General features: G+C 42.1%; 1 protein-coding gene across 2 annotated transcripts in view; it reads left to right on the top strand.

Moving 5' to 3' along the window:
• The first annotated feature begins 11,217 nt into the window (after positions 1–11,217).
• The window catches only part of CDK19 (cyclin dependent kinase 19), a 34,399-nt gene continuing 18,134 nt past the window's right edge, over positions 11,218–27,482 (top strand). Inside the window, exons 1-7 of one of the 2 annotated variants that reach the window (XM_060190631.1) lie at positions 11,218–11,298; positions 17,997–18,128; positions 24,475–24,618; positions 24,793–24,862; positions 25,223–25,295; positions 25,857–25,954; positions 27,209–27,287. In XM_060190631.1, the coding sequence (XP_060046614.1) occupies positions 11,262–11,298; positions 17,997–18,128; positions 24,475–24,618; positions 24,793–24,862; positions 25,223–25,295; positions 25,857–25,954; positions 27,209–27,287 (633 nt within the window). In that variant the 5' untranslated portion in view covers positions 11,218–11,261. The remainder of the gene's footprint in view (positions 11,299–17,996; positions 18,129–24,474; positions 24,619–24,792; positions 24,863–25,222; positions 25,296–25,856; positions 25,955–27,208; positions 27,288–27,482) is intronic. The other variant, XM_060190632.1, reaches the window with a different exon arrangement.

Raw genomic sequence — 27,482 nt, 5'->3', positions numbered from 1 at the left:
TCATATTTGAAGAATAATTTAGGTGGTTACAGAATTGGTGGCTGATAGTTCTTATCTTTTAATACTCTGAATATGCAGTTCCACTCTTCCCTTGCCTCTAGGGTGTGTGATGAGGAACCTGATGAGAGCTGATAGTTCTGCCTCTGTCTGTGACGTTCTTCCTTTCTCTGGTAGCCCGCAGTGTTTTTCCTTCAACCTGACCCGCATTCAGAGTGTCCTTTAGGTACTGCAGTTGTTTGGAGTTGTTATTTCATTATTACCTTTTAAATTTTATTTATTTATTTTTCCCTTTTCTTGCCATTGTTATTTATCATCGTCATTGTTGTCATTGTTATTGTTGAATAAGACAGAGAAATGGAGAGAGGAGGGGAAGACAGAGAGGGGGGAGAGAAAGACAGACACCTGCAGACCTGCTTCACCGCCTGTGAAGCGACTCCCCTGCAGGTGGGGAGTCGGGGGTTCGAGTGGGATCCTTACGGGCAGGTCCTTGCGCTTTGCGCCACGTGCGCTTAACCCGCTGTGCCACCTGGCTGCCTGTTAGTTTCTGTACTTTGCAATTGAGTGTTTAGTTCTTGAATTGATTTCATAGTGAGTTTCCTGAAGTCTTACCACTGTCATTTTTTTCTAGGTCTGTTTCTTTCATTTGGGGTTTCTACCATTGCAGCCTAATTTCTGTTTCCTCATTTATTATGGTTTTTTTGTTCCAGCAGTAGGCGCTATGGCTAGAGTGTTCGATTTCCTTGTTTATATATCTTGATGGGAGAGGAGAGATTTGATCCTGAGTCACGGGTCAGGTTCTGTGTCTTTGATGTCAATATAGGCTCTCTCTGCTGCTATTCCAGCCTCGGTGGGACAACAGCAGTGGAGACTCGAGAAGTGGCAATTGTAAATTGGTGATTTTTTTAGGTGGTTTATTTTTTTTTCTTATTTATTTATTCCTTTTTGTTGCACTTGTTTTATTGTTGTAGTTATTGATGTCGTCGTTGTTGGATAGGACAAGAGACAAATGGAGAGAGGAGGGGAAGACAAGAGAGGGGGAGAGAAAGACAGACACCTGCAGACCTGCTTCACAGCCTGTGAAGCGACGCCCCTGCAGGTGGGGAGCCGGGGGCTCCAACCGGGACTCTCGCTTTGCACCACGTGTGCTACCGCCCGACTCCCGGTTTATTTATTTTTAAGTCTTTCTGTTGGCAAAACTCGCACCTGGAAGTGGTGCCTCAGCCGCCAATCTAATTTGGAACCTGTAGCCTCTAAGCACCACTCACGGATCCCCTCAGGCCACTTGTGTCTGTACTCACCTGTGGCTTAGGTGATGCCCTTCCTTCCTTCCTTCCTTCCTTCCTTCCTTCCTTCCTTCCTCCCTCCCTCCCTCCCTCGCTCCCTTCCTCCCTCCCTTCCTCCCTCCCTCTACCCTTCCTCCCTTCCTCTCTTTCTCCCTCCCTTCCATCCTCTCTTCTTTCTTTCTTTCTTTCTTTTTCTTTTCCTTTCCTTTCCTTTCCTTCCTTTCCTTTCCTTCTTTCTTCCTCCCTCCCTCCCTCCCCCTCTCTCTCTTTCTTTCTTTCTTTCTTTCTTTCTTTCTTTCTTTCTTTCTTTCTTTCTTTCTTTCTTTCACTCAGACTCAGAAATGGTGAGCCTCACTGCTAGACTCCCAGTCTGGCACCATCGTCCACAGTTATGGCCTTTTAGTCTGGGGAATCGCTCCCTCACCCCTTTCTGTCCACGGGGACGCACATGACTGTACTCACCTGTGCCTTGGGGAGGTTTGCAGAGACCCCGGCTGTTCTGTTGAATTTACAGGTGATTCTTGTTGCTTTTCCTGGCTGATCGGGAGAGCAAAGCCTGGCTGCTGCAGCTCCGTAGCCAAGTCTTCTATATTTTTCTCTATTCCTCTGTCTTTCTGTCTGAAAATGTTGACCTGGAGCAATGAATTACCTGTGACAAAACAAGGAAGCAAAGAAACAAAAACACACAACCCACCATATAACTGAACCATGAATCTGTTATTTTAAACTACGTTATTTATTTTAAAATTGGATGTCTATGGGGAAAGTGCTAGTTTACAGTTTCAGAATACTCACTGTGTATATATATTTAAATGGACCTCCAGCATGCATTAGGCGCGATACTGGGCATTGGAAAGGGGTAGGATAGTAAAAGGTAGGCCCTTTCTTCAGTAATTCCATGGTAGGGGAGATAGGCATGAGCAGATCATCATAAGACAAGCTAGTTTAGAAAAGAAATCATGAGGCCCACTCAGGGATAAGCTACAAACTGGGGGATGAGGACTCTTGGAGGAGGACAAGTAGAACTTTGTAAGTTGGGGACAAGTAGGTGGGGAGAGCATCCCAGGTAGAGGGGACATCCCAGGTAAGAGCACAGAGGCAGAAACTGCAAGTGATTGGAGGCAACGAGGACAGAGAAAGAGAGAGAGAGGTGGAGATGCAGATGTTGGTGGATCTTAATCACCCTTTTTGTAAGCGTGGATTTTTGTCTGTTGACACTTAGAGTTTAGCCCATTAGGTTTTTTTCCCCCTAATGTTTTATTTATTTATTTGAAATATAGGAGGAGAGAGAGAAGCAGGCATAACTCTGGTACATGTACTGCCAGGGATTGAACTCAAGACTGCATGCTCAAGAGTTCAGTGCTTTATCCACTGCACCACCACCCAGATCACTGTTGTTTGGTTTTATTTTATTTTATTTTATTTTATTTTATGAGAAAGATAGGAGAGAGAGAAAGAATCAAGACATCACTCTGGTACACTTGCTGCTGGGAATTGAACTCCAGACCTGCTTTAGAGTCCAAGGCTTTATCCACTGCACCATCACCCGGACCATAATTCTTTAGGTTTTTACCTTAAAATATCCTTATACGACTTTGGAGAATTGGTTTGAGGGGGCCTGGGCAGTGGCATACAAGGATAAGCTCACACAGTACAAAGCTCAAGGACCCCTGCAAGGATCTCAGTTTGAGCCCCCGGCTCCCTACCTGCAGAGGAGTCGCTTCACAGGCGGTGAAGCTAGTCTACAGGTGTCTGTCTTTCTCTCTGCCTCTCTACCTCCAGCTCCTCTCTCAGTTTTTCTCTGTTCTATCCAATAGAAAATGGAAAAAAATATCTTCCAGGAGCAGTGGATTTGTAGTGCCAGCACCGAGTCCCAGCGATAACCCCAGAGGGGTGTGTGTGTGTGTGTGTGTGTGTGAGAGAGAGAGAGAGAGAGAGAGAGAGAGAGAGAGAGATTTGGTTTAAGAATGCATAGGCATTTTCAGAATTGAACCTGGTGTCTGTGGAAGGTAAATTCTTATTCTAGTTTCTCATAGCGTGAAATTGAACTGAAAACTTGCCTATGAAGGTATCACGAGTACCATTAACAATCTAAATTCATTTATTAAACACTTGGCGCTTGCATCTTGGTAACAGAAACCCTGGCCCTTGCCTTTTAGGAGATTGCAGCCCTAAAGAGCAGACAGATTCTTTATATTTTTAAGTCCTCTACTATAGCTGTAGTTATTTTTAAGAGTAAACATTTTAGATAGATATCATTAACAAATGACTTTTGTGTTTTCACAGAGGGAAAAAATAAGTTTGTATCTTTGTTCTATTTGTTACAACACAGAATCTTATTTGTTCAGGATGAACAATGGCAACGGTGTAAAGAAGGGAACATGAGACTGAGGGCTTTCTCCGGGGACTGCACTTTCGTATCATACTGAGGAGAGTTGTGCCACTACTGCATTTTAAATAATTGCTGAGCCATTCATATTAGGCTAGCACTGTTGGCCGCTTCCAAAATGAGTCTTACTAATACTCCGATTGGTTTTGTTTCTACCACTCAGGATGGCAGACAGTTGTGTTTTTCTTCTTTATTATGCTGATCAGAGTCATCTTGCGGGTTTCACATTTTTGTTCCAAATGCCCTGGGGTAGGGAGTGCAAAGCAATTGTAGTAAGGATAATTATATATCTTCTGGCTGTTCTATTTATGATGTGCAATTAACTGAAATAAATTCAGTCAGGGGTGGGGGGGATAATTCTAAAAGAAGGTCTAGCAGATCTGAGGACATGTAAAGCACTATGAGTGTAAATTCAAGAATCAACTAAAACCCGCTAGAACACACATCTCAAGAATTGTTTGAGTAGTCACATTGTCTGTCGCATTACTTCTCTGACTTTTGCCTCTAAGATGCAATTCAACTAAAATGAATCCTGCAGCCTTGATGTGTCTGTCTGATTTTATTGCTGATAACGGAAAGGCAAGGCATGCGACTCCTGCCATTTCTGCTGTTTCTATGGTAACTAGAGTGTGCAAACCCAGCAGTATCTCTTTCACAGCTGGCATTTTGTGTTCTCAGTGAGGAGCTTTTAGTCGAGCACAGTCTGTGTTAATTGGGGTGTAACTAGGTCAGAACAATTCTTGGTGTCCGTTCTTCATGCTTCTGGGTTTGTGTGGGTGGGTGCGAGTGCACATTGCGTGAGCTGCTGCTTCCTTTTAATCGCTGTTAGTCGTCTGAACAGCAAGCATAGTGTCTGTAAACAGAAATGAACATGGACTCTTGGTGGGTTAGATGGAGTTCTCTAAAACTGCCTGAACCCTTGCAGGCCTTTGAGGATTTTCATTAAGAAAAAGGAAATGAGGGGCTGGGTGGTGGTGCACCTGGCTAAGCACACGTGTTATGATCTGCAGGTTCCCGCTCCTGGGCCCCACCTGCAGGGGGAAAGCTTTGCAAATGGTGAAGCAGTGCTGCAGGTGTCTGTCTCTCTCACGCCATTGTCGCCATCCTCTCTGTTTCTCTGTCTTTATCCAATAAATAAACAGAATGTTTCAAGAAAAGAAAGAAGGGGGCCAGGTGGTGGCACACCTGGTCAAGTGCACATAGTATAAGTGCAAGGACCACACAAGGATTGGGGTTTGAGCCCCCAGTTCCCCACCTGCAGGGGGGTCACTTCACAAGAGGTGAAGCAGGTCTGCAGGTGTCTGTCTCCCCCTCTCCATCTCCCTCCTCCCCTCTCAATTTCTCTCTGTTCTGTAGAATAAAATGGAAAAAAATGGCTGCGAGGAGCAGTGGATTCGTAATACTGGCACTAAGCACCAGCAATAACCCTGGAGGCAGGAAGGAAGGAAGGGAGAATTCTCTGAAAACTTAAACACGTTTTAATGCTGATTATATGATTTACTTTATTGTCATCGTTATATTGGAACATGTAATGTCATGTGACCTTGTTCTTAAGGGAACTTAATCCCAAGTTAAGGGATGCACTCGAGTGACACCCCCCCCCCCCCATTCCAGATCTTTACTCTGACTATGGAAGGTTTTTGTGGTTACTCTGGAAGCTCTGAGCTCTTTCTCAGACTCTGACCTAAAAAAGTCTTAGCTGCTCCTCCTCTGAACCATGTCATTGTCTCTGCAAGGAGATCACACTCTCACAGCTTCCACGGGCTTCGAGTGTCCGTTATCCCAAAGGCCATATTCTGTACTAATTTCCACAGTGGCTTGATCATCCCATACATGTCCTCATTCTGTTGTGGTTCTCTCTCTCTCTTTCTCTCTCTTTTAATATTTATTTATTCCCTTTTGTTGGCCCTTGTTGTTGCTATTGATGTTGTCGTTGTTGGCTAGGACAGAAAGAAATGGAGAGAGGAGGGGAAGACAGAGAGGGGGAGAGAAAGACACCTACAGACCTGCTTCACCGCTTGTGAAGTGACTCTCAAGTAGGTGGGGAGCTGGGGGCTCGAACCGGGATCCTTATGCTGGTCCTTGCACTTTTCACCACCTATGTTTAGCCTGCTTCGCTACTGCCTGACTCCCCTCTTGTGGTTTTCTTAATCTGTTCCTATACAGTGTGACTGCAGCGACTTCTCACAAGGTCAGCATCTAGCCCATAGCAGTTCGGAGCCTACTTTCCCTTCTCCCAACGAAGCACTTTTGCTCTTGTATTGTCTCCTACTTTCCATATAAATATATTTTTTCCAGAGCACTGCTCAGTTCTGGCCTATGGTGGTGCAGGGGATTGAATCTGTGAGACTTTGGAGCCTCCGGTATGAAAGTTTTTTTGTATAAACATTATGCTATCTATCCCTGCCCATAAATTTTTTGTTTTTGAAAGGATTTATTTTCCAAAATTATTAATTCTAAAAGGCAGTAAATTACCATATGTGTATTTGCCAAATTTGTGATGTTTTACATGGTTATATCCCAGAGAGCCCCCCCCCCCCGCCCCTTTTTTCCCCCTCAAGTCTTCAAAAGTACATTCTAAGTCTGCCTTTACCTTCTTTACCCACATACGGGTCTCATCTCCTCTGTCTGGTTTCATAAATACACAGAAGTTCACTCTCTAGTTGTCCATCCACGTTGCCTCTTAGCTTTCGTTCTGTCCCTTTTGTGTGTGATTGAACAGCGTCTCACAGACTTCTCAGGTTTCAGGTCTGTCTCCATGCCCACACTTGGCACGTGCAAGCCACCACATTCCCCCCACCAACTCTAGGCCCTCTCAACACCCCTTCCCTCTAGCCGCCTTAGTTCACACACGTTTACAAGAGACTGTCTGGTTATCTTCTATTCATTTCATATATATATATAAAAGATGAGATTGTACCACTTGGAACAAAATGGATGGAATTGGAGGTGATTCTGCTAAGTGAAATAAATAAAAAGATGAAAGACAGCTACCAGATGGCTTCGCTCATGTGCAGAGTCAAGATGACAAAAGCAAAAGAACTCGCGTGCTGTTCCTTTTTAAACCCTCGCAGCTTCTCAAACCTTGTGCTATTTTTTTTTTTATATTTAAATTACATTTTATTTTTGGTCCTGCTTTACAGGCTGCTGCATTGGTTCTTTTACCACTAGCTGCCCAGCATTCCTTTTAGCACTATTTGTTTTATTATATTTTTAAATACAATCAAATACATAATGAAAATAATGCATAAGTAATGTGGAAAACAATACCCTCTCAACCCATCCTCAGCATTGGCTTTTCCTTGTTGGTTTTCTTTTTCTTTTCAACTTGGGTACCACTTTTACTGACAGGATGTTGACTTACAGGGTTGCTGTTGTCACAAGGTACCTGCCTACTCTTCTTCAAGATAAGGCTCAGTCCGTTTGACTTTCCACCAGATCCTTGTCCTGTTGTACCACAGAGACAAAGATCTCTGGCCCTCGTCCCTCCCCACTTTTGCTTCTATAGATCTGCTGTGACAGACCGCAGTCCATTGACTTTAAACTCTACGTTGTCCCTGGCTTTGTTTCTTAGATCCCATCTGAGTGAGATCACCGCGTATTCGTCTGTTCAAAAAGCGTCCTCGGTGACACCCATGTAGTGGCATAGGAGAATATGAGTTATTTTTTAAATTACTTGATTATGTGCTTTGTTAACCACTCACCTGTTACATTATAGGACCCTTGGATGGCTATTAGTATAGCACTTCCACAAACATGGCCATGCATAGATCTTTTCGGAGAAGTACTTTTGCCATTATCTCACCCATCATGCGGGGTGGGGGCAACTTTGCATCGATGCCAAACACTTCTTTGCTCCTGGGCTGTCTCTTTCTCTCTCTTTCTTCCTCCTCCTCTCCTTCTCCCTCTCTCTCTCTCCTCTTCCCCTTCCTTCCTTCCAAGATACAGAGAGACAGGCAGTGATGGCCCTGAAACCCTCCCAGTAGCTTCGCGTTACTGTGTGATGCCAGGGTCGTGTAGATGACAGGATATCGCCATATGCACCAAGCTATTTCTTCAACCCTCTTATAATTATCAACTTTCTTATATATGAAGATATGCAGAAGAATATTGCGAGATTTATGCACAGTTGCCAAACATACAAACACAGCAAACTGTTAAGCTGTCACTAAACCCAGAAGCTCTTGTTCCCAGTGCACCCACCACCTCTTGCTTTTAAGTGTACAGTGTTTGTAAGCCTAAAGCTCACGTTGTGTATGCTTGTTGAAAATGTAGTCATCCTTAAATTCCTCCAGAGATACCGCCATCTTCCTCAAAACAAGCCATTTATTTTTATAATACTTCTGTATCTTTCATCATTGGATTTATAGTCTAAAAAACCTGCCTGTCACTCCCTGCTAGAGCTAAGACTCCCTGAAGCCAGGAGCTTCATGCCATATTGTTCTTTGGTTCCTGAAAACCTGCTAGTCTCCAGTACAATATTTTATACATAATCGGTCTTTGACAGTTGTCAAACTTGAACTTTCAAGTGTTCTGTCTCGCCTTACGTTTTCTCCTTCCACTATAGCAAACAAGTCTTGCCTCATGCTTTTGGTATCATAGTCCAGTGAAAAGATCCGCAATCTCCCACTCCTTTTTTTTTTTTTTTAACCGGAGTACTGCTCAGCTCTAGCTTATGGCGGTGTGGGGGATTGAACCTGGGACTTGAGAGCCTCAGGCATGAAAATCTCTTTGCATAACCATTATGCTATACCCCTACCCCCACTCCTTTTTCTAGCAGCAGGTATCTCCCACTCCTCCAAGCCAGTATGCCATCTGCTTCTCCTCACTGTCGCCCTTTCCGAGCGAGAACATTTCTATAACTTGGCTGTGCGCAAGGCACAGTCATCCTTTCAGTCACATAAACTCAGAAATCCTGGTGAAACCTTTATTATTACCCTCCCCCTTCATTTGCTGATTCCCATGAGACATAAAGTTCCGGTAATTTCTCCTTTAGAATTTCACCCAGCTCCATATCTTTCCGTTTCGTCAGGAAGAGCTTGAGCAAAAGCTTTGTCCCTTCATACCCAGGTAGCTCTCCTTGCCCTCTGGTTTCTCCGCCTATAAAATAAGAGGCCAGATTATTTTTTTGCCCAAAGACACTCAGTTGGCCATAAAAGGGGGAGGAATGCATGGTGGGAAAACCTATCTCCATAGTTCTTCTATTTCCAAGAATTGACAGACGAGGAAGATTTAAGAGACAGTGGATACAGTGGCACCGACTCTTGTCTTCGTGGACTGGGCTGCTGGAGAATCATTGTGTCTTTTTCTGTGCAAAAACACATGATAACTTTTCCAGCAACACAATATCCTTATATTTTCCTTGTCTTTGTTTTCCAGCATCTACAAAGTACATTTGCAACTTCTCACTTTCACATAAACTTGACCCAAATGGGCAAATGATGTTTTAAAACGTTTTTTATTGGGGGGGGGTGATTAATGGTGTACAGTAAACATAGTTGTTGGTACATGCATAAAATTGCTTAGTTTTCTGAAAAACTCACTTCAGCCTAAGCCTTCCTCCACCATCAGGCACTAGGACCTGAAAGCACTGCCCTCTCAGCCCGCCCCCACCGTCTCCCAGAGTCCTTTAGTTTGGTGCAATACACCAACCCCAGTCCAGGTTCCACTTAGTGTTTCTGATTCCTGTTCTTATTTTTCAACTTCTGTCCATGAGTGACATCATCCTATACTCTCCCTTCTCCTTCTGGCTGATCTCACTTAACAGAATTCCTTCAAGCTCCATCTATTCAAGATGAGGTGAAGAAGGTGAAGTCACCATTTTTTATATACACATTCCATTGTGTATATAGACCACAACTTAGCCACTCATCTGTTGGTGGACACCTGGGATGCTTCCAGGTTTTGGCTATTACAAATTGTGCTGCTAAGCACATAAATGTACACAGATCTTTTTGGATGGATGTATTTGGTTCCTTAAGATATATCCCCAGGAGAGGAATTGAAGGGTCATAGGGTAGGTCTATTTCTAGCCTTCTGAGACTTCTCCAGACTACTCTCCACAGGGGTTGGACCAATTTACATTTCCACCAGCAGTGCAGGAGGGTTCCTTTACCCCAGCATTTGTTGTTACTGTCCTTTCTGATATGAGGCATTCTCACTGGAGTGCAGTGGTATCTCATTATCTTTATTTGCATCTCAGACAGTCAATGACTTGGAGCATTTTTTTCCTGTCTATTGGCCTTTTGGAACTCTCTGATGAATATTCTGTTCATAACTCCTCCCCACTTTTGAATGGTGGGGCCGTTTGTTTTGTTGTTGCTGAGTTTGGTGAGCTCTTTATATGTTTCGATACTTAGCCCTTTGTCCGATGGATGGCATGTAAAGATCTTTTTCCATTTTATCAGGAGTCTCTTTGTTTGGGTGGTGGTTCCTTTTGTTGTGCCAAAGCTTTTCAATTTGATGTAGTCTCATTGGTTTATTTTTGGTTTTGTCTGCTTTGCAGTGGGATTTGTGTCATTGGCGATGCCTATAAAATTTACATGCAAAGGGTTCTGCCAGTGCTTTTCTCTAAGCATTTGATAGTTTCCAGCCTAACATCCAAGTCCTTGATCCATTTAGATTTTTCTTTTGTGTGTGGTGAAACATAGTGGTTCAGTTTCATTCTTCTGTACATTTCTTTTATTACCTTTATTTACTTGTTGGATAAAGACAGTCAGAAATCAAGAGGAAAGGAGAAAATAGAGAGACAGAGAGACACCAGCCGCACAGTTTCACCACTTGGAAAGCTTTCCCCCTGCAGATAGGGACCGCAGGTTCAAACTGGGGTCCTTGTGTGTTATAACATGTGCATTCAACTAGGTGTGCCACCACCCAGCCCCTTTTGCACATTTCAACCCAGTTTTCCCAACACCATTTGTTGAAGAGACTCTCCTTTCTCCATTTAATGGTAAAAAATTAGATATCCACAGGTGTGGCAAATGACTTTAATGGAGTCCGTTGGATGTTGGTTCTACTGTAGTAGCTCAGGAACATTTAGTAAGGAATACTTGATTTGATTTAGTGTAATTCTGCTGTGACTTGAAGTTGAAATTATATATAACATTTTTTCAACCATTTAGTAAGGAATATTTGATTTGATTTAGTGTAATTCTGCTGTGACGTGAAGTTGAAATTATATATAACATTTTTTCAACCACCAAACTGTTGCAGGCCGCAAGTACACAGCTTCTAATTTGTGCAAGTTTTTATTTATTTCTCATAACCCCTGCGGAGCAGGTAAATAGAAACAAAAGCATTAATTCCTTTGTAATTATTTGTATGGTATAATTTTGAAAGCATGTGTTCTCATAGCAAGAGTATTGATGTTAGTGCTTACTTCACGAATGTCAAGTGCTTTTAACTGTGTAGAGGGTACTTAATATTTTATTATAATTCTGATGAAAACACAGAAGTGACACTTTCATATTACATATTATCATATTATAAAAAGAATGCTTTTTTTTTTTCCACTTTAGAGCATGTCAAAAGAATAAACAGTAATTTGAATGCTCTATTTTTATTTCTAGAAACCAGCAAATATCCTAGTAATGGGAGAAGGTCCTGAGAGGGGGAGAGTCAAAATAGGTAGGTAATTTATTTCTAAAAGAACTTATTAAAAAACTAAAGTGGTTGCAAAGATGGTTTCCCTTTTTAGCATTGCTTAAGTGGTCGCTTTAAAATCGCTTCCTCACAGTATTTTTAGAAAACATGTTGGGAAATAGTTGATTAAACTTCTCAGATTTACTGTTCCCTCCAATCATCCTTTGTATTCTAAACTCAGACACATAGCTGGAATTTGACCGGCAAGCCCCCCAAGCCGCTATCACACGTTACCCCAAGCTCCCGTGAAGGTCCCCACCAGCATCCTGCGCAGTGACCCTTTATGTCCTACCCTGAGTCTTGCTTTTGTCTCTGCTTCCCCAAATGTTTTCCACTAAAGGCACCCCTCCCATTCTGACCAGATCATGCACAGTGCGGTCTTCATGGGTCATCGCCCTTCCTCTGCCCTGGGCCGGGTAGGCTCCCTGTGTGTCTTTTCCCAGGTTGCCAAACTTTCCTCCTGGCTGGTTGCAGATTACAGCAGGAAGCTGTTCAAGTCTTAGGGAAAGAAGGAAACTTAATTTAAATCCTGCTGAACAAGCTGCAGCCTCTCCAAGTTCAGCTGTCCTGCACTTTATTATTATTATTATTATTATTTTATCAGAGTGCTGCTCAGCTGTGGCTTGTGGTGTGTGTGGGGGGGTGGGGATTGAACCTGGGACCTTGGGCCTCAGGCATAAGTGTCTCTCTCTCTCCCTCTCCCCGCCTCCATCATGAGAGTCTCTTTGCATAACCATTATACTATCTACCCTCATCCTGTCCTGAACTTTAATATTGACAGTAGAGGGTGGCTGTATAAAATAAATGAAGTGACACGAACTATTTTTCTCTTTTTTTTTTTTTTTTCTTTTTATTTACTTACTATTGGATAGAGACAGAAATTGAGAGGAAGGGGGAGGTAGAGAGACACCTGCAGCCCTTCTTCATCACTTGTGAAGCTTTCCTCCTGCATGTGGGGACCAGGGGCTCGAACCCGGGTCCTTGTGGACTGCATCATGTGCGCTCCACCAGGTGCACCACCACCCGGCCCCGACATGAACTATTTTTCAAACTACATGCTAAAATGTTACGAAAAACATTCAGAACACAGGACCATTTGCATCTCCTTTTCACTTTTACAAGTGTCTAGCAAAAAGGTCATCAATAGGGGGCCGGTGGTAGCGCAGCTGGTTAAGCGCACATGGCACCAAGCACAAGGACCGGCATAAGGATCCCGGTTCGAACCCCCAACTTCCCCACTTCACAAACAATGAAGCAGGTTTGCAGGTGTCTGTCTCCCCCCCCCCCCCATCTTCCCCTTCTCTCTCAATTTCTCTCTGTCCTATCTGACAACAAAAACCACAAGGGCAACAAGGGCAACAAAATAGGAAAAAATGGCCTCTAGGAATAGCAGATTCATAGTTCAGTTACCGATCCCCAGCGATAACCCTGGAGGCAAAAAAAAAAAGGGGGGATGACAATAAATACTTACCAGAAAAAGCTGATGAAAGTGGGAAAACATTTTCTTTGTCATCCTGGAGGTGCTAAAAGAAATAGACATTACTTATACCAGCGACATATTTGGGGAGAAAATGAGCTTAAAAATGCTTTATCTTAGTTCTTGCGATAGAATAAAACTACTGAATGGTCAGTGCATTCTCAAAGGATTTAAAAATGAAATCTTGTGTCATCCACCTGATTTCTTTGCCTTTAAAATACACATCCTACTAGGGTGTTGCTAGAATGACCTGCTTCAAATTCCACTGTCCTATTTCAACTCCGCCTGCCTGCTCCTGGGTTATCTGCTGCTGAGGTTAATCCACTCGTATTGTTCTTGAAGCTTTTGTTTTCCTCCCTAAATTTTTTGTTGAGGTAATGATGGCTTATAACATAAGGTTTAGGCTCAAGAGGCTGTTCCTTTTTTATTTATTTGTTTGTTTGTTTTCCCTTTTTGTTGCCCTTGTTGTTTTTTATTATTGTTGTTATTGATGTCATTGTTGGATAGGACAAAGAGAAATGGAGAGAGGAAGGACAAAGAGAAATGGAGAGAGGAGGGGAGAAAGACACCTGCAGACCTGCTTTCCCGCCTGTGAAGCGACCCCTCTGCGGGTGGGGAGCCGGGGGCTTGAACTGGGATCCTTACGCCAGTCCTTGCGCTTTGCACCATGTGCATTTAACCTGCTGTGCTACCACCCCACTCCTGAGACTATTCCTTTTAAAATATGTGTTTGCGTGTGTGTGTGTGTGTGTGTGTGTGTACATACACATATATATATTATATATATAGGACAGAAGACGGGATGGGGGGGCAAGGGAGACAGAGACAGAAACCAGAGCACCCCTCTGGCACATGTAGTAGTGCCAGGAATTGAACTGGAAACCTCAGGCATGATAGTCCCACACTCTACTGGTTGAGCCACTTACCCAGCTGCCACTAAAGAAGCTATTCTAAACCAGCTTCCTTTCCCTGGAGCCTCAGCTTGCTTTGAGTTTACTGAGAATGAGAATCATTAAAAAATGGTGAGCTGGCCAAATAACTCACTTGGGCAGAGTGCTTGCTTTGTCGTAGGCTCTGCCCAGGTTCAAGCTTCCCGCCACACTGAAGGAAGCGTCAGTTCTGTGGTGTGTCTATCTCTGTCTCTTTATCTCTGTCTTGGTCTTTCTATCCGAAAAAGCCTGGAGTGGTGAAGCCCAGTGATGACACAATCCCACCGCAGTGCAAGAAAGAAACGTTACTGTACAGCTAGAAAAGTCACAGAGCAGGAGGAGGGCAGGGCTTGCATGCCTGGCCAGGTGCCTCAAGCGGTATGTGCTGAAGTGGTACACTAGGGCTGAGGAGATAGCGTGATGGTTACGCAAAAAGACTTCCATGCCCAAGGCACTGAAGGTCTCAGTTTCCACCCCCAGCACCACCATCAGCCAGAACTGAGCAGTGCTGGTGTTGGGGGGGGGGGGTACTAAGAAATACGGAGTGCTCCTCTGCTCACACACTCATGCACACTCTCATTCTCATAAATAAGTTGACTGAGCTTTTAAATTTTATTGGCATTAAGAACCAAGAAGTCTTACTTTCCATTTTCGTATCTTCCCTCCACACTACTTTTTCTGCAGTCTTCACTAGTTTCTGGGTCACTCTCACACTTTTTTCTTTTGAAGCCTGGACTATGCACATCCATAATCTCATCACTCCCGGGCTGCCTTTTCATTCATTCATTCATTCAGAGAGAGAGAGAGAGAGAGAGACCACAGCACCTTCCATGTGCTACTGGGAATGGAATTTGAACACCCAGCTCATTGCAGGGCATTCACTCTAGCCATCGGGCAACCTCTTTGGCCCTCACACTTTTCTTGCTCTGGTTATTTATTGGCTACCTTTTTTCTAGACATTGGTGAAAGAGGGATAAAGGACACTTCCTCCCTGTGAGAGAGTTTATAATGTAAACAGTTTAATATGTGGTATCATAGGTACTTTCTTGTGTCTTAGGTAATCACCCTCTACTGTCAGTCAGTGCTACAGACGAGGAAAACTGCATTTAGAGAGGCTGTGTGCTTGTGCTTGTGCTTAGTTTTTCAAAGCTAAGGCTTGACCCCTAAGTCTAGAGTTTCTTCCCTACAAACATTGCTGCCTAGTGGTATTTACTCTGTCTGGCGTGACTTCTCTTTTTTTGCTCAATTGGTGCTGCCTTTGAAATAATCTCAGAGAGTGACTCTCCCCCTAAAGTCTCTCCTAGCGCTCTCCAGCCTCCAACCCCCCTCCTTGACGGATTGCACCTCTTACTACAGTACCTCCATTCTCCCATTCTCGTCTTCCCAGTTTTTAAATAAATATTCTCACAGCATTTGTTTGAAACTTCTATGTTTCTCACTTATTCCTCAACTCCTAGATCATAGGGTTTATCCACTGGTGTCCCTCATGCTAAATTGTTAATCATCTGGCCTCGAATTCCCTCCGTCTGCTGAACATACTGTCAGGAAAGGTCACTGCTGGCTTCTCTCCTCAAATCAAGTGGCCCATATTTAGTCACTGTCTTCATAGTCCGGCTTAGTGATTTATTTCTTTTATCCAGTTTAGTCTGGGAATTGTCCTTTCCCTTGGTCTACATGACATCACATGATTCTCTTTTTCTATACTTTCTGCTGTTACCTTCTGCTTTTATACTCGCCCGTTGCCTTTTACCTCAGTTAACCTTTTGTTTCAAGACGCTCCAGGCACTGGTTTGGGACATGACCTCCTTCTACGATTACTTTTTTTGGAAACCGATAGGTTGTGGCCTCAAAATCTTGAATTCTGTGAAAATGATTCTCAGATCTGGATTTCAGATTCTATTCTCTCACCCTAACTAGGATGTCTGTCTCTGTCTGACTGTCCTACTGGCAGCTTGTAATAAATTCAGTCACACTCTTATTCTCTTGTTTGTACTACCCATTCTATTTTCCCAGCCTTCCAAACTCAGTGTCTTCTCCTCAACATCCCAAACATTTTTTTCCCTCCTCAGCGCACATTCTGTAGTCTAGCCAACCCCTTTAGTTGCCTTATCACCACACTCCGCTGGATTGTAATTCTGTCTGAGACTATGTATTAAAGCAAGGGTTCGAAGTAAGCAGGGATTGAGCCTACAAGGTAGCTCAGTGGGTTAGTGAGCTTGCTTTGTCTTGTGCACAACCCAGGTTCAAGCTCAGCCCCCCAACTTACTGAAGGAAATTTCAGTGTTGTGGTATCTTTCTCTCTCTAGTTTTTTTTTTTGTGGGTGGGTGGGGGAGGAATGTCAGTCTGGAGCAGTGAAGCCCTATATATATATAGCAATAATTAATATTAAAGTTCAATTAAACTGCTTTTGACTGTTTTAATAGCACACACACATATATGGAAAGATCAGATGCATATGCTTAACACTTCAGTACAGTTCTCTCTCCCTCATTCCTTGTGCTAAAGGGAGAAGCATACTCAGATGGGAAAAACAGAGTCCCTCTCCCCTTCCCCTGCAAACTCCCCCGGCCTTTAGTTAAACGTGTGTTGCTTTCTTTACTATTCACAGTGATTTATCCTTCAGAGCCAAGTGCAAGCTCTGCTTTAGTAGTTCACTTCCACAAAGGTTTAGCAGAGACTGTTCCACTTAGAACGACACAGGAAACACAGCCCTTCCTCGAGGGACTTAGAGTCTGCAGAGCCACTGGCCACTCCCTTTGACCCCTGTCGCACTTGCCCTTTTGTTGTTATCTGCGTGTGTGTGTTTTGCCATCTTACCTTTACTCTAAAGCTTCTTGGTAGTGTTAGTCTCTCTGCTGCTTTGCTTTGCGCTGCTTTGCTTTTTTTTTCTCCCTTCCTTCCTTCCTTCCTTCTTTCCTTCCTTTCTCTCTTTTTAATTATCTTTATTTATTTATTGGGTGGAGATAGCTAGAAATGGGGGGGGAGATAGAGACACAGAGATACCTGCAGTCCTGTTTCACCACTCACAAAAAATTTTCCCCCTGTAGGTGGGGACCAGGGGCTTGAACCTGGGTCTTTGCACACTGTAGTGTGTGGATCTTAAATTTGTTATCTCAGAGTCAGAAACAAGATATTTACTTACTGTGTAGCCAGGGCTGGAAGCATGTGTGATTTTCATTGTTTTATTCAGACATATGGAGAGAGAGACAGGAAAGGAGAGACACCAGTGGAATGTCCCATGTGGTGGCAACACTTGAACCTGGACCACAGGCATGTACCCTACCCTTTGGGTGGTCTCTCTAACCCTCAAAATGCTAATTAAGCCAGTTGTCTTAAGAGGATTAGAAGAATCCTCTTAACTGGACTAATGTGTAAACTATAAAGTTCTTTACAGATATATTTTTATTTATGAAATCTTAAGGAAGCTACAAAGTTTTGGGGACCTTAGTTAACAATAATTGCTCTTTTCCCTGTTTTTGTGAACCTCTAATGAAATCAGTAAGTATTGGTACAAAGTTCTATTAAATGCAAAGTTAGAACGTGCCATGTCTTTTAATTCTCCACATGTTCTTAAAGATATGTGACTTGCCGGCAACTGGTTCTGTGAGGGGAAAGAAACTAATTTTTAGCATTTATTGTTTTTCTATTATGTAAATATTCCCATTCGTAGCCAATTCAAGATATCAGCACTATGCCACTGAATGCAGAGTTGGGAAGAGATAAATACAAGTTGTCTGAGTCCATAGAGTGGAGAGTATATTTAAGCACGGACTACTGACAGCTTTAGAGACATGACTATTACTATCGCAAAAACCAGGAACCTCAAGCCAGACTTGGATTCTAATTCTGAGTTTGTGTTTTACTGGCTTTATGACCTTGGGAACATTTGAATGTCAGTAAGCCTCTGTTTCTTCATTAATAAAGTTGACACAATTATAGTAACCGACTCAGGGAAAATCTGATAAATGGAACAGACTGCTAGTTTAAAAGGCAGGGGAAGGATTGCTTTACAAGATTTGTGGCTGCGGTTATTGTTGTTGTTACTTATTTATTTATTTATTTTTTACCAGAGGAGTACTCAGCTCTGGCTTATGGTGTTGGGGGTGGGGTGGGAATTGAACCTGGGAACCGGAGCCTCAGACATAGAGTCTCTTTGCGTAACCATTATGCTATCTATTCCCACCCTTGTGGCTGTTGTTATTAACCTTCCATGATGCCAGTCATACGCCAAACAGTTTTGTGTTAACGTATTTTATTTAATTTATTTTTTTTTTAGCTGACATGGGCTTTGCCAGATTATTCAATTCTCCTCTAAAGCCTCTAGCAGATTTGGATCCAGTAGTTGTGACATTTTGGTATCGGGCTCCAGAACTTCTGCTTGGTGCAAGGCACTATACAAAAGCCATTGGTAAGTTGATCAGCAGTGATTTCTGGTCTGGACATTGAATTAATCATGAGGTTCAAACGATATCATAAAGTTGTTTTGTTAAAATCACTCTGTAAAAATCCTATAGTCTTCTAAATTTTAACATTCTGGTATATTTGGACTTTTTTTTTTAAGTGTATCAAAGAATATTGCTGTTATAAAAAGGATTTTTTCTTCTAGAGAATAGAGATATCTGATCTTGTGTTGCTATGGAAACAGTAACATGCAAATTTTACTTTTCACTTACTGTGGATCAGAAGAACTAGAGAAAGGTTTAGAATTGTTTTCTTCACAAAAAGAAACAAATATAAGGGGGGAGGGCACCATGGTTGGAGAGAGCCCCTGCTATTTGGGGGGAAAGTCAGTCAATTCTTTCCTACGAAAGAAGCAATATGACTAATCTTTTTCTCTTGCCATTACAGTTATCAGAATGGCAGTTTCACCATTAAGGTAGGAAACAGAGTTGAGTAGATTAGCTGTGCTCATCATCTTACCATCTCACCAAGTAAAACACTTGACTAAGAACATCTGTTACTAGTATATTCTCTGTTGGACCTAAAATCTACTTCAAAATAGAGCTTTCAGAGAGTTTGCTTCTTGGTCATCGTAGTGTCCTCAAAGAACCCCACTGCAAGTTGAAGGAGTGAAGAAGAGAGAGAGCCCTTCTCAACTCTAGAGATTTCATTAAAGGGGATAATGAGAGAGGAGGAGAGCATCAATAGGGAGGATTGATTTTTTAAAAATTTACTAAGTGTTTTTATTTGGAATTTCTTGCTGAATTTTCAGTGTGTAAATGTTAGACTGAGTCAGTTTTGACTACATTTAATTGCTCTTGTCGAGTTCTGCTTAGTAGAGGCATTAAAAGTCTAAAATTACTAAAAGTAGGCGAGTAAACACAATCCTTTTCCTGTCAGATTTATGAAAATCCTGGTGGTGCTTAAGGATTCAGAGGCTGTTCCTTCATTCGGAAACATCAGACTGAAAACTAACCTACTCACGAGCAAAAAGGGAAACAAACATGAAGTATGACAGTGTGCCTACACATTGCAAGATCTAGCCCCTCAAAATTGAGACAACCAGAACACATTTATTCTTGGCTCAGAGATCAGACTGCTGGCATAGTACAAGAAGACTGCAGTATTTCACAAAGAGGGCTGATTTTGTTAACGTAATTAAAAGGCCTATGAGTAGAGTTACTTAAGAGCCACCAGTATATGTATATTTTCTAACCAGGAAGGAAATTTTCAGTTAAAAAAAAATAAAACACATTCAGCTAAAACTTTCTATTAAACTAAAACTAAATACCTTCCCCCAACAAAGTCTGTTGTGCCCCGAGATTATTATGTGGCAGTTCCAGTGTGATAGGCCCGTAGACCCTGGAGTGATTCTCTTATGTGTGATCCACACACATACTGTGAACCCACACATTGAAGTGCACAGTTTTCTCATTAACTGCTTTATGTTTAGTTCTATGTAGATAAGGGTTTTGGAAATAAAGGTTGATGGATATGCTTTGGAAAGCAACTATATTCCTTATTTCGTCAGGGTAAGGTGAACTGAGACTGAATTTTAACAAGCTTGTTAACAGGAGGGGTAGATACCATAATGATTATTCTAAGAGATTCTCAGGCTTGAGGCTCCAGAGTCCCAGGTTCAAGTCCCCCCACACCTCCATAAGCCAGAGCTGTGATCTCTGGGTCTATACTCCCAGAGGGCTAAAGAATAGGAAAGCTGGGCGGAGGGTAGATAGCATAATGGTTATGCAGACAGACTCTGCATAACCATTATGCAGACTCTGCATAACCATTATGAGACTGCACCAGCCCAGGTTCAGTTCCCTGTACCACCAAGCCAGAATTGAACAGTGCTCTGGTAAAAAAAAAAAAAAAAAAGAATAGGAAAGCTATCAGGGGAGGGGAGGGGATACAGAGTTCTGGTGGTAGGAATTATACCCCTCTTATCCTATGGTTTTGTCAGTGTTTCCATTTTATTTGTTTATTTTTTAAATATTGTTTATTTATTAATGAGAAAGAGAGAGAAAGAACCAGACATCACTCTGGTACATGGGCTGCTGGGGTTTGAACTCTTGCTTGAGAGTCCAATGCTTTATACACTGCGCCACCTCCCGGACCACGTCAGTGTTTCCATTTTATAAATAAAAATTAAGAAATATAAAATAAAAAAAAATTTTAATCTTGTAACTTACTTGCTTAGTAATTGAGATTTTTCTACTGAAAGACAGAAAGCATAGTCACTATTTCTAGTTCTAGCTAAATTCTACTTATCCATTTGGGATAGATAATAGAAGAAAAGGTCAAACACAGAAAAAAAATAATAACCCCAAACATGTTTCAGCAGGTCTGAAGCAGACTTATAAGCACATGCATATCCATTCATCCTTTTCTGTTTACCTAGCTTATCTCATACGTGATTCAGAACCTAAGAGGACGAAGCCATGTGATCAGGGTAGTTGACGAAGTGACACAGAGTGCAGGGTGGGATTGGTGATCTCTGTGCATGTCTTGATGTGCATGTTTGTGAGGAGAAACAGGTATAGGATCTACATAACCATTTTAAATGAGATACTGGGGCTGGGGTGATGGCGCACCTGGTTAAATGCACACGTGACAGTGTACAAGGACGTGTTCAGGCACTCGTGGGGGTCCCCACTTGCAGGGGGAAAGCTTCACAAGGGATGAAGCAGATCTGCAGGTGTCTCTCTCTCTCCCCCCCCCAATTTCTCTCTGTCCTATCCAATAAAATAAAATAAATAAAATTAAATAAAATTAAAAAAATTAAAATTAGATGCTAATATGGAACAGGAAACCCGAGGACTTAATATTTCCTGCTATACTGAGGATCCTACTTTTAAATATTTATTTTTTCCCTTTTGTTGTCATTGTAGTTATTATTGTTGTTTTTGATGTCATTGTTGTTGGATAGGACAGAGAAATGGAGAGAGAAGGGGAAAACAGAGAAGGGGAGAGAAAGATAGATACCTACAGACCTGCTTCACGGCCTGTGAAGCGATTCCTCTGCAGGTGGGGAGCTGGGGGCTGGAACCAGGATACTTAGGCCGGTCCTAGTGCTTCGCACTATGTGCGTTTAACCCACTGTGCTACCGCCCAACTCCCAGGATCCTACTTTTAACAATTGACAGAAAAATCTAGATCCGCTCTTATTTCATAGATAACATACCAGGAATCGGAGTGACTAGAAACACAGTGTAGTTGACCCTGCTGACTGCATCGTACCCACCAGGAAGAATGATGGGCCGTCTGAAGCAGTGTCCTGACTAGGGGCAAGAGTTCCCCAACTTAATGGAAGAGAGGAAATGACTAAAGTAGCCACTGTCGTATAGCTCCAGTTTTTAGTGTTGGTGTCCATGAGTATGCTGATCCTTCTGTGTCTGAGAAAGATTAAAGTAGAGGTCTGGGAAGTAGTTGAGCAGGTAAAGTGCATGCCTTACCTTGTACGAAGCCTTGGCTTCTATCTCTGGGAGCATTGTGGACACCAGGGGGAACTCCATGCCTGGCAGAGTGGTGTTTTGGGGTCTCTATTTCCCTTCCTCCCTCCCTTCCCACCCACCCACCGACCTACCCAACTATCTATCTGTCTGTCTATCATCTATCTGTCTATCTATCATCTATCTGTCTATCTCAGCATAGAATAAGAATGGGATGGGGAACTGCTTAGCAAAGACCTAGGTTCATTCCCCAGCATTGCTTAAAAAATAAAGCCAAGTTAAAACGATATTTTATGACCTTTTTTACATGGCAGGTAATAATGTAATGAAAAAAACTGAATATTATAGGATTTGGCCCCATGATCAGAAATGCTGGCTTAGGTGGGAAAAGACGACTCCTGAATGGAATCAGATATGAGATGCATATATATATCTTATTTTAATGAAAGAAATAACAAAGAAAAACGACATTGCTACTCAGCTCGGGCTTATGGTGGTGCTGGGGAGTGAACCTGGGACCTCAGGGCCACAGACACGAACAGAGTTTTTCATTTAGCAATTTTTTCTTCAGTAATGTACCAACATGAATTCTAGCTAATGGTTATAAACATTTTTTCTTATTTTGCTTATATCTGTTAAACAGTATTTATTTAAATGGGCATCTGTGAATTTACATCTCAGATTAATTCTCCTATACATTGGACAAAGGATTGTTAATATAATCTAATCTCAGAATCTAGTTTGCAGTTTTCTATATGCAGAATTTATTATATAGACTTCAGTTGACTCTTGAACAGACATGGATTTGTTTAAACTGTACAGGTCCATTCCTATGTGGATTTTCTTGCGAACAGATAGCAGAAACTTACAGGATCAATAAATATGATATGGCATTATAATTTTTTTATCTTACGGTTTTTTACTAGTATTTTCTATAGTTTATTGTAAAAATACAGTATGTAATATATATCAAATGCAAGCTATGTGCATCTCTCATCAACAGCAGTTTGGGGGAGTTAGAGTCATACTCAGCTTTCTGCCTGCATGAGGACACATCAGAATACCCCGTTCCAGTTCCTTTCCTTTTTTCTTTCCCCTTCAGTAGCAGTTTTTATTTTCTTCTAACATAAAATCCTGTTGAACAGTGTGTTGAGAACACTTTACAATCGTTTATAAACAATAGTTTTTCCCCTTTGGTCTTTTTTTAAAACTTTTTAAAATATTTATTTTCCCTTTTGTTGCTCTTGTTGTTTTATTGTTGTAGTTATTATTGTTGTTATTGATGTCATTGTAGTTGGATAGAACAGAGAGAAATGGAGAGAGGAGGGGAAGACAGAGACGGGGGAGAGAAAGACACCTGTAGACCTGCCTCATTGCCTGTGAATTGACTCCCCTGCAGGTGGGGAGCGGGGGCTCAAACCAGGATCCTTATGCAGGTCCTTGCACTTTGCGCCACGTGCACTTAACCCGCTGCGCTACCGCCCTACTCCCCCCTTTAGTCTTTTTAAAAATTTGTAGATAAATCTTTTATTAATGTCAAGTAATAGTTTTCCAATTTGTCAGCTTTCACAGGCAGATTCTCCCCCCGCCCCCCTTTCTCTCTGGGTCCTGATGGAATTAGAATTCAGACCTCTGGTTATCTCTCTCTAACATTTACCTACCCCTCTGGGAGTATATACCATAATTCTTTCTGGCTTCTGTAATTGCCTCTCTGCTGGACACGGACACTGGCAGGTTGATCCATACCTCCAGCCTGTTTCTATCCTTCCCTAGTTGGGGTAGGGTCCTGGAGAGATGAGGTTCCAGGACACATTGGTGAAGTCTAGGGTTTAAAATTTTTTAAGTTATCTTTATTTATTTGATAGAGACAGTCAGAAATCGAGAGGAAGGGGGACATAAGAAATCAAGAGGAGAGGAAGAGAGGGAGAGCGAGAGAGAGACCTGCAGCACTGCTTCACGAAGCTCGAGAGAGAGACCTGCACCACTCACGAGGCTTTCCTCCTGCAGATGAGGACTGGGCCTTGAACCCGGCCCTGCCCTGGCACATTGTAACTTGTGCGCTAAACCAGGTGCGCCGCCACCCGGCCCTCTAGCTCCGTTTTTCAAACATTCACTATATTCTATAGCTGCTAATTTGAAATGATGAAAGTGATGAAGGTGACTAATCTCTTTGGGGCATTGGAAGGCTGGGACAGCATCTAAGTAAGTTTGCTCTGAGGACAGCTCTCTCTCAGACTCCTATGGTGCCTCCAGAGACTAGTATTGATTCCTTTCCAGATCTTACAGTTTGTTGAAAAAGGCTAAGTTGGCAATATTTCCAACAGAAGTTGAGTTTTTTTTTTTCCCTCTCTACATCATTCTGTGGGGTCTGATCTGTCTGTTTTGATTCACATCTCAGCGATTCTCCATCATCCTGTGTTTATTTGCAATGAATTGCCATAGCTGCTGCTGATAGTGTTTTATTTAGTGTATCGTATTGAGTATTCTGCCCCTGTAGGCCATTAGCTGAGTGCTTTGATGATTCAGTTGTTAGCAGTGGCTGAGAAGGTTTGTGCCTAAATCTGAAGTAAGCTCATTACTCCCCAAATAGAGTTTCCTAAGGTTGTCTTCATCAGGAAATTCCAAAGTAAGTGCTTTTTATTTGTCTTTGAGTCCAATAATGTGATGACACAGCTTGCTTGCTTGCTTCCTTCCTTCCTTCCTTCCTTCCTTTCTGTCACACATTTGTTTTCAGTATACTTAGTATACTTTGTAGATGGCTTCACTAAAAAGCACTTCTGTATGTAGGCTGTGATTGCATCCAGGATTTATAACCAAAGAAATATAATGACGTGTATGAAAATTTATTTTCTTCCCCTGTAGATATATGGGCAATAGGTTGCATTTTTGCTGAATTGCTGACTTCAGAACCTATTTTTCATTGTCGTCAGGAAGATATAAAAACAAGCAATCCCTTTCATCATGATCAACTCGATCGAATATTTAGCGTCATGGGATTTCCTGCAGGTAATTTATTTTCCTTTACAAAATAATATTTAAGTCTTATTTCACAATTGTTCCTTTTCATAGATACATTTCAAGTATCTCTCATATGTTTAAGTTAAAATAACTAGATGATTTTGGACAAAGTAGTCCATTTTTCTATAACGATTTTCAATTTTTTTTTTGTTTTTTTGTAAGATAAAGACTGGGAAGATATCCGAAAGATGCCAGAATACCCCACACTTCAAAAGGACTTTAGAAGAACAACGTAAGTGATTCCACTTTAAATACTAGTAGTAACCTCAATGCAAATACATAAATCAACCCTTTCAAAACATAAACTCTGGTATGCCATATGTGGTAGTTTCTGTTTCTTCACTCACTGTCATATTCGGTTATATTTCTTTTTACTGAGAAGTAAGCGGTGATTTAACTAACTACCTTGGAGGGAAATTACACCAGCACCTTCCACCCCAAAATGGGCATTGTTGGAAGCGGGCCTGCAGCTCGGCGGTAGAGTGCTTTCTTTGTCTAAGACCCTGCGTTCACGGCCCAGCACCAGAAATACCTGGGACAGAAATGCTTTGTTGAGCCCGCCCAGTGATGTGTGGCTGTCATGTCTTTGCAGGTATGCCAGCAGCAGCCTCGTGAAGTACATGGAGAAGCACAAGGTCAAACCTGACAGCAGAGTGTTCCTCTTGGTGGGTGCCTCTCCCCCACACCGGGAAGTCAGGCCTGGGGCACAGCTCACAGAGGTTCATCCTGTTTGTCGTGAAATTATCCCAGCTGTACCTCGTCTTTAAAAGAAACTCCAGAGACTAGTATTGATTCCTTTCCAGATCTTACAGTTTGTTGAAAAAAGGCTAAGTTGGCAATATTTCCAACAGAAGTTGAGTTTTTTTTTTTTCCCTCTCTACATCATTCTGTGGGGTCTGATCTGTCTGTTTTGGTACATACTGGGGCAGAATGAAAGAGTTTTTTTCTTTTGCATCACCTCCAGTTAAATTTACTAGCTTAATTTTTTCCCCCCCAATGGTTTCTCAACAGGAAAAAAAAAAAAGTTCTGAAAGGGCTTTAATGCTGATTCTTTCTGTAAATTTAGCATAAATACAAGTATGTACTAGCCATGCCATTAGCGATCCAGTTGATATTAAGAAAGAAACAAACATTGATTTGTAAACGCTTTCACATGCTATCAGGTTTGTTTTTTTTTTCCGTCTTCTCTTTTAATGTGCTGTCCCATTTCCAATGTGTCTTTTTAGCTTCAGAAACTCCTTACTATGGATCCAACCAAGAGAATTACCTCAGAGCAGGCCCTGCAAGACCCCTATTTTCAGGAGGACCCCCTGCCAACATTAGAGTATGTATTTCCCTTTTCTAGGTCCATTCCAAGTTGAAAATGCCTCGGGGCGACTGAAAGCAAGAAGCACTTGGTTATTTATTTATTTATTTATATTTATTTATTTTTATTTATTGGATAGAGACAGCCAGATAGCAAGAGGGAATGGGGTTGATAGAGAGGGAGAGAAACAAAAAGACACCTGCAACCCTGCTTCATCACTCTCAAAGCTTTCCTCCCTGCAGGTGGGGACCGGGGCTTTGAACCTGGGTCCTTGTGTACTGTGATGTGTGTGCTTAGCCAGGTACGCCACCACGTGGCTTCCTGCAAGAAGTCTTTTATTTTCTTCATGATTACTACCTCAAAATAAAAACCACTCGAAAGAAAGTTTCTGCAGTATGAAACGCACAAAGCTAGAGGGAAGTATAAATGGAAGTTAGTATTTTAGAAAAGGCCACTAATCAGTAAAGCAGAGAACAGATGGGGCTTCTTGTAATTCAATTTATAAGATTCATTTAGACCGAATCAGTTGGGAACTCGGAAAATTTAAAATTGTGTGTTTCACTTTTCTGCTAAAGCTCTCTGTGTTCCCATCCTCATTATGCCCATGTGTAGAGACTATACTTGAGTTTACTAGAGGTGCAGCTTTGCTTGAAGAAAAGAAAAAGTTCCACTCTGAAAGTCAATGCGAGTTTGGTTATTTTTTAGCGCCGATACGCATGTGTGGAAAAACTTTTATATCTTTAATGCCAACTGGCCAACAGCGATTAAGACCTGTTATTTAAAGTGGTAGTTAGTGTGAAACTTCAGGTGAAACTAATTGTTCTTTCCTTCCTGCTTAAATTACGTTGGGAGGCGTCCAGCAAACACCCTCACAGGTGAAGGGTAGAGACTTAAGTTGGGGGCCGGGCAGTGGTGCACCTGGTTAAATTAAGCTCAGGCATCAGCACAAGGAACCGGGTCTGAGCCCCTACTTCCCGCCTGTAGGGAGGACGCTTTGCAAGTGTTGCAGGTGTCTCTAGTTCTCTCTCCCTCTCCTTATCCCCCTCCTTTCTCAATTTCTCACTGTCCTATCGAATAAAATAAAGAAAAAATGACCTCTGGGAGCAGTGGATTCATAGTGCCAGCACTGAGCTCCAGCGATAACCCTGGAGGCAATAAAAAAAAATTTTAAGATTGTTGTGAAGAAAAGGTAGAATTTTAAATTTAACAGCATCAGTGATATTTGTAGGTTCTAGACCACAGTACATATCATTTATTCTTTATGATTTTTAGTGTGTTTGCTGGCTGCCAGATTCCATACCCCAAGCGAGAATTCCTTAATGAAGACGAACCTGAAGAAAAAGGTGACAAGGTACAAAACTGTATGATGCCTTTATATTACCTTTATATATACCTTTACATTAAAAACCCTGTATCACCCGAGTAAAGCCTCGACTGGATCCCTGTATCACAAGGGAGCAAGGGAGACGAGAGAGCGCTTAGGGGAGAGAACACACACACACACACACACACACACACACACACACCTGCTTTTTATTTATGTCTT

The sequence above is a fragment of the Erinaceus europaeus genome, chromosome 4, assembly GCF_950295315.1.
Source record: "Erinaceus europaeus chromosome 4, mEriEur2.1, whole genome shotgun sequence".
NCBI classification, from domain to species: Eukaryota; Metazoa; Chordata; class Mammalia; order Eulipotyphla; family Erinaceidae; genus Erinaceus; species Erinaceus europaeus.
This window is presented reverse-complemented; position numbering and strand designations above follow the sequence as displayed.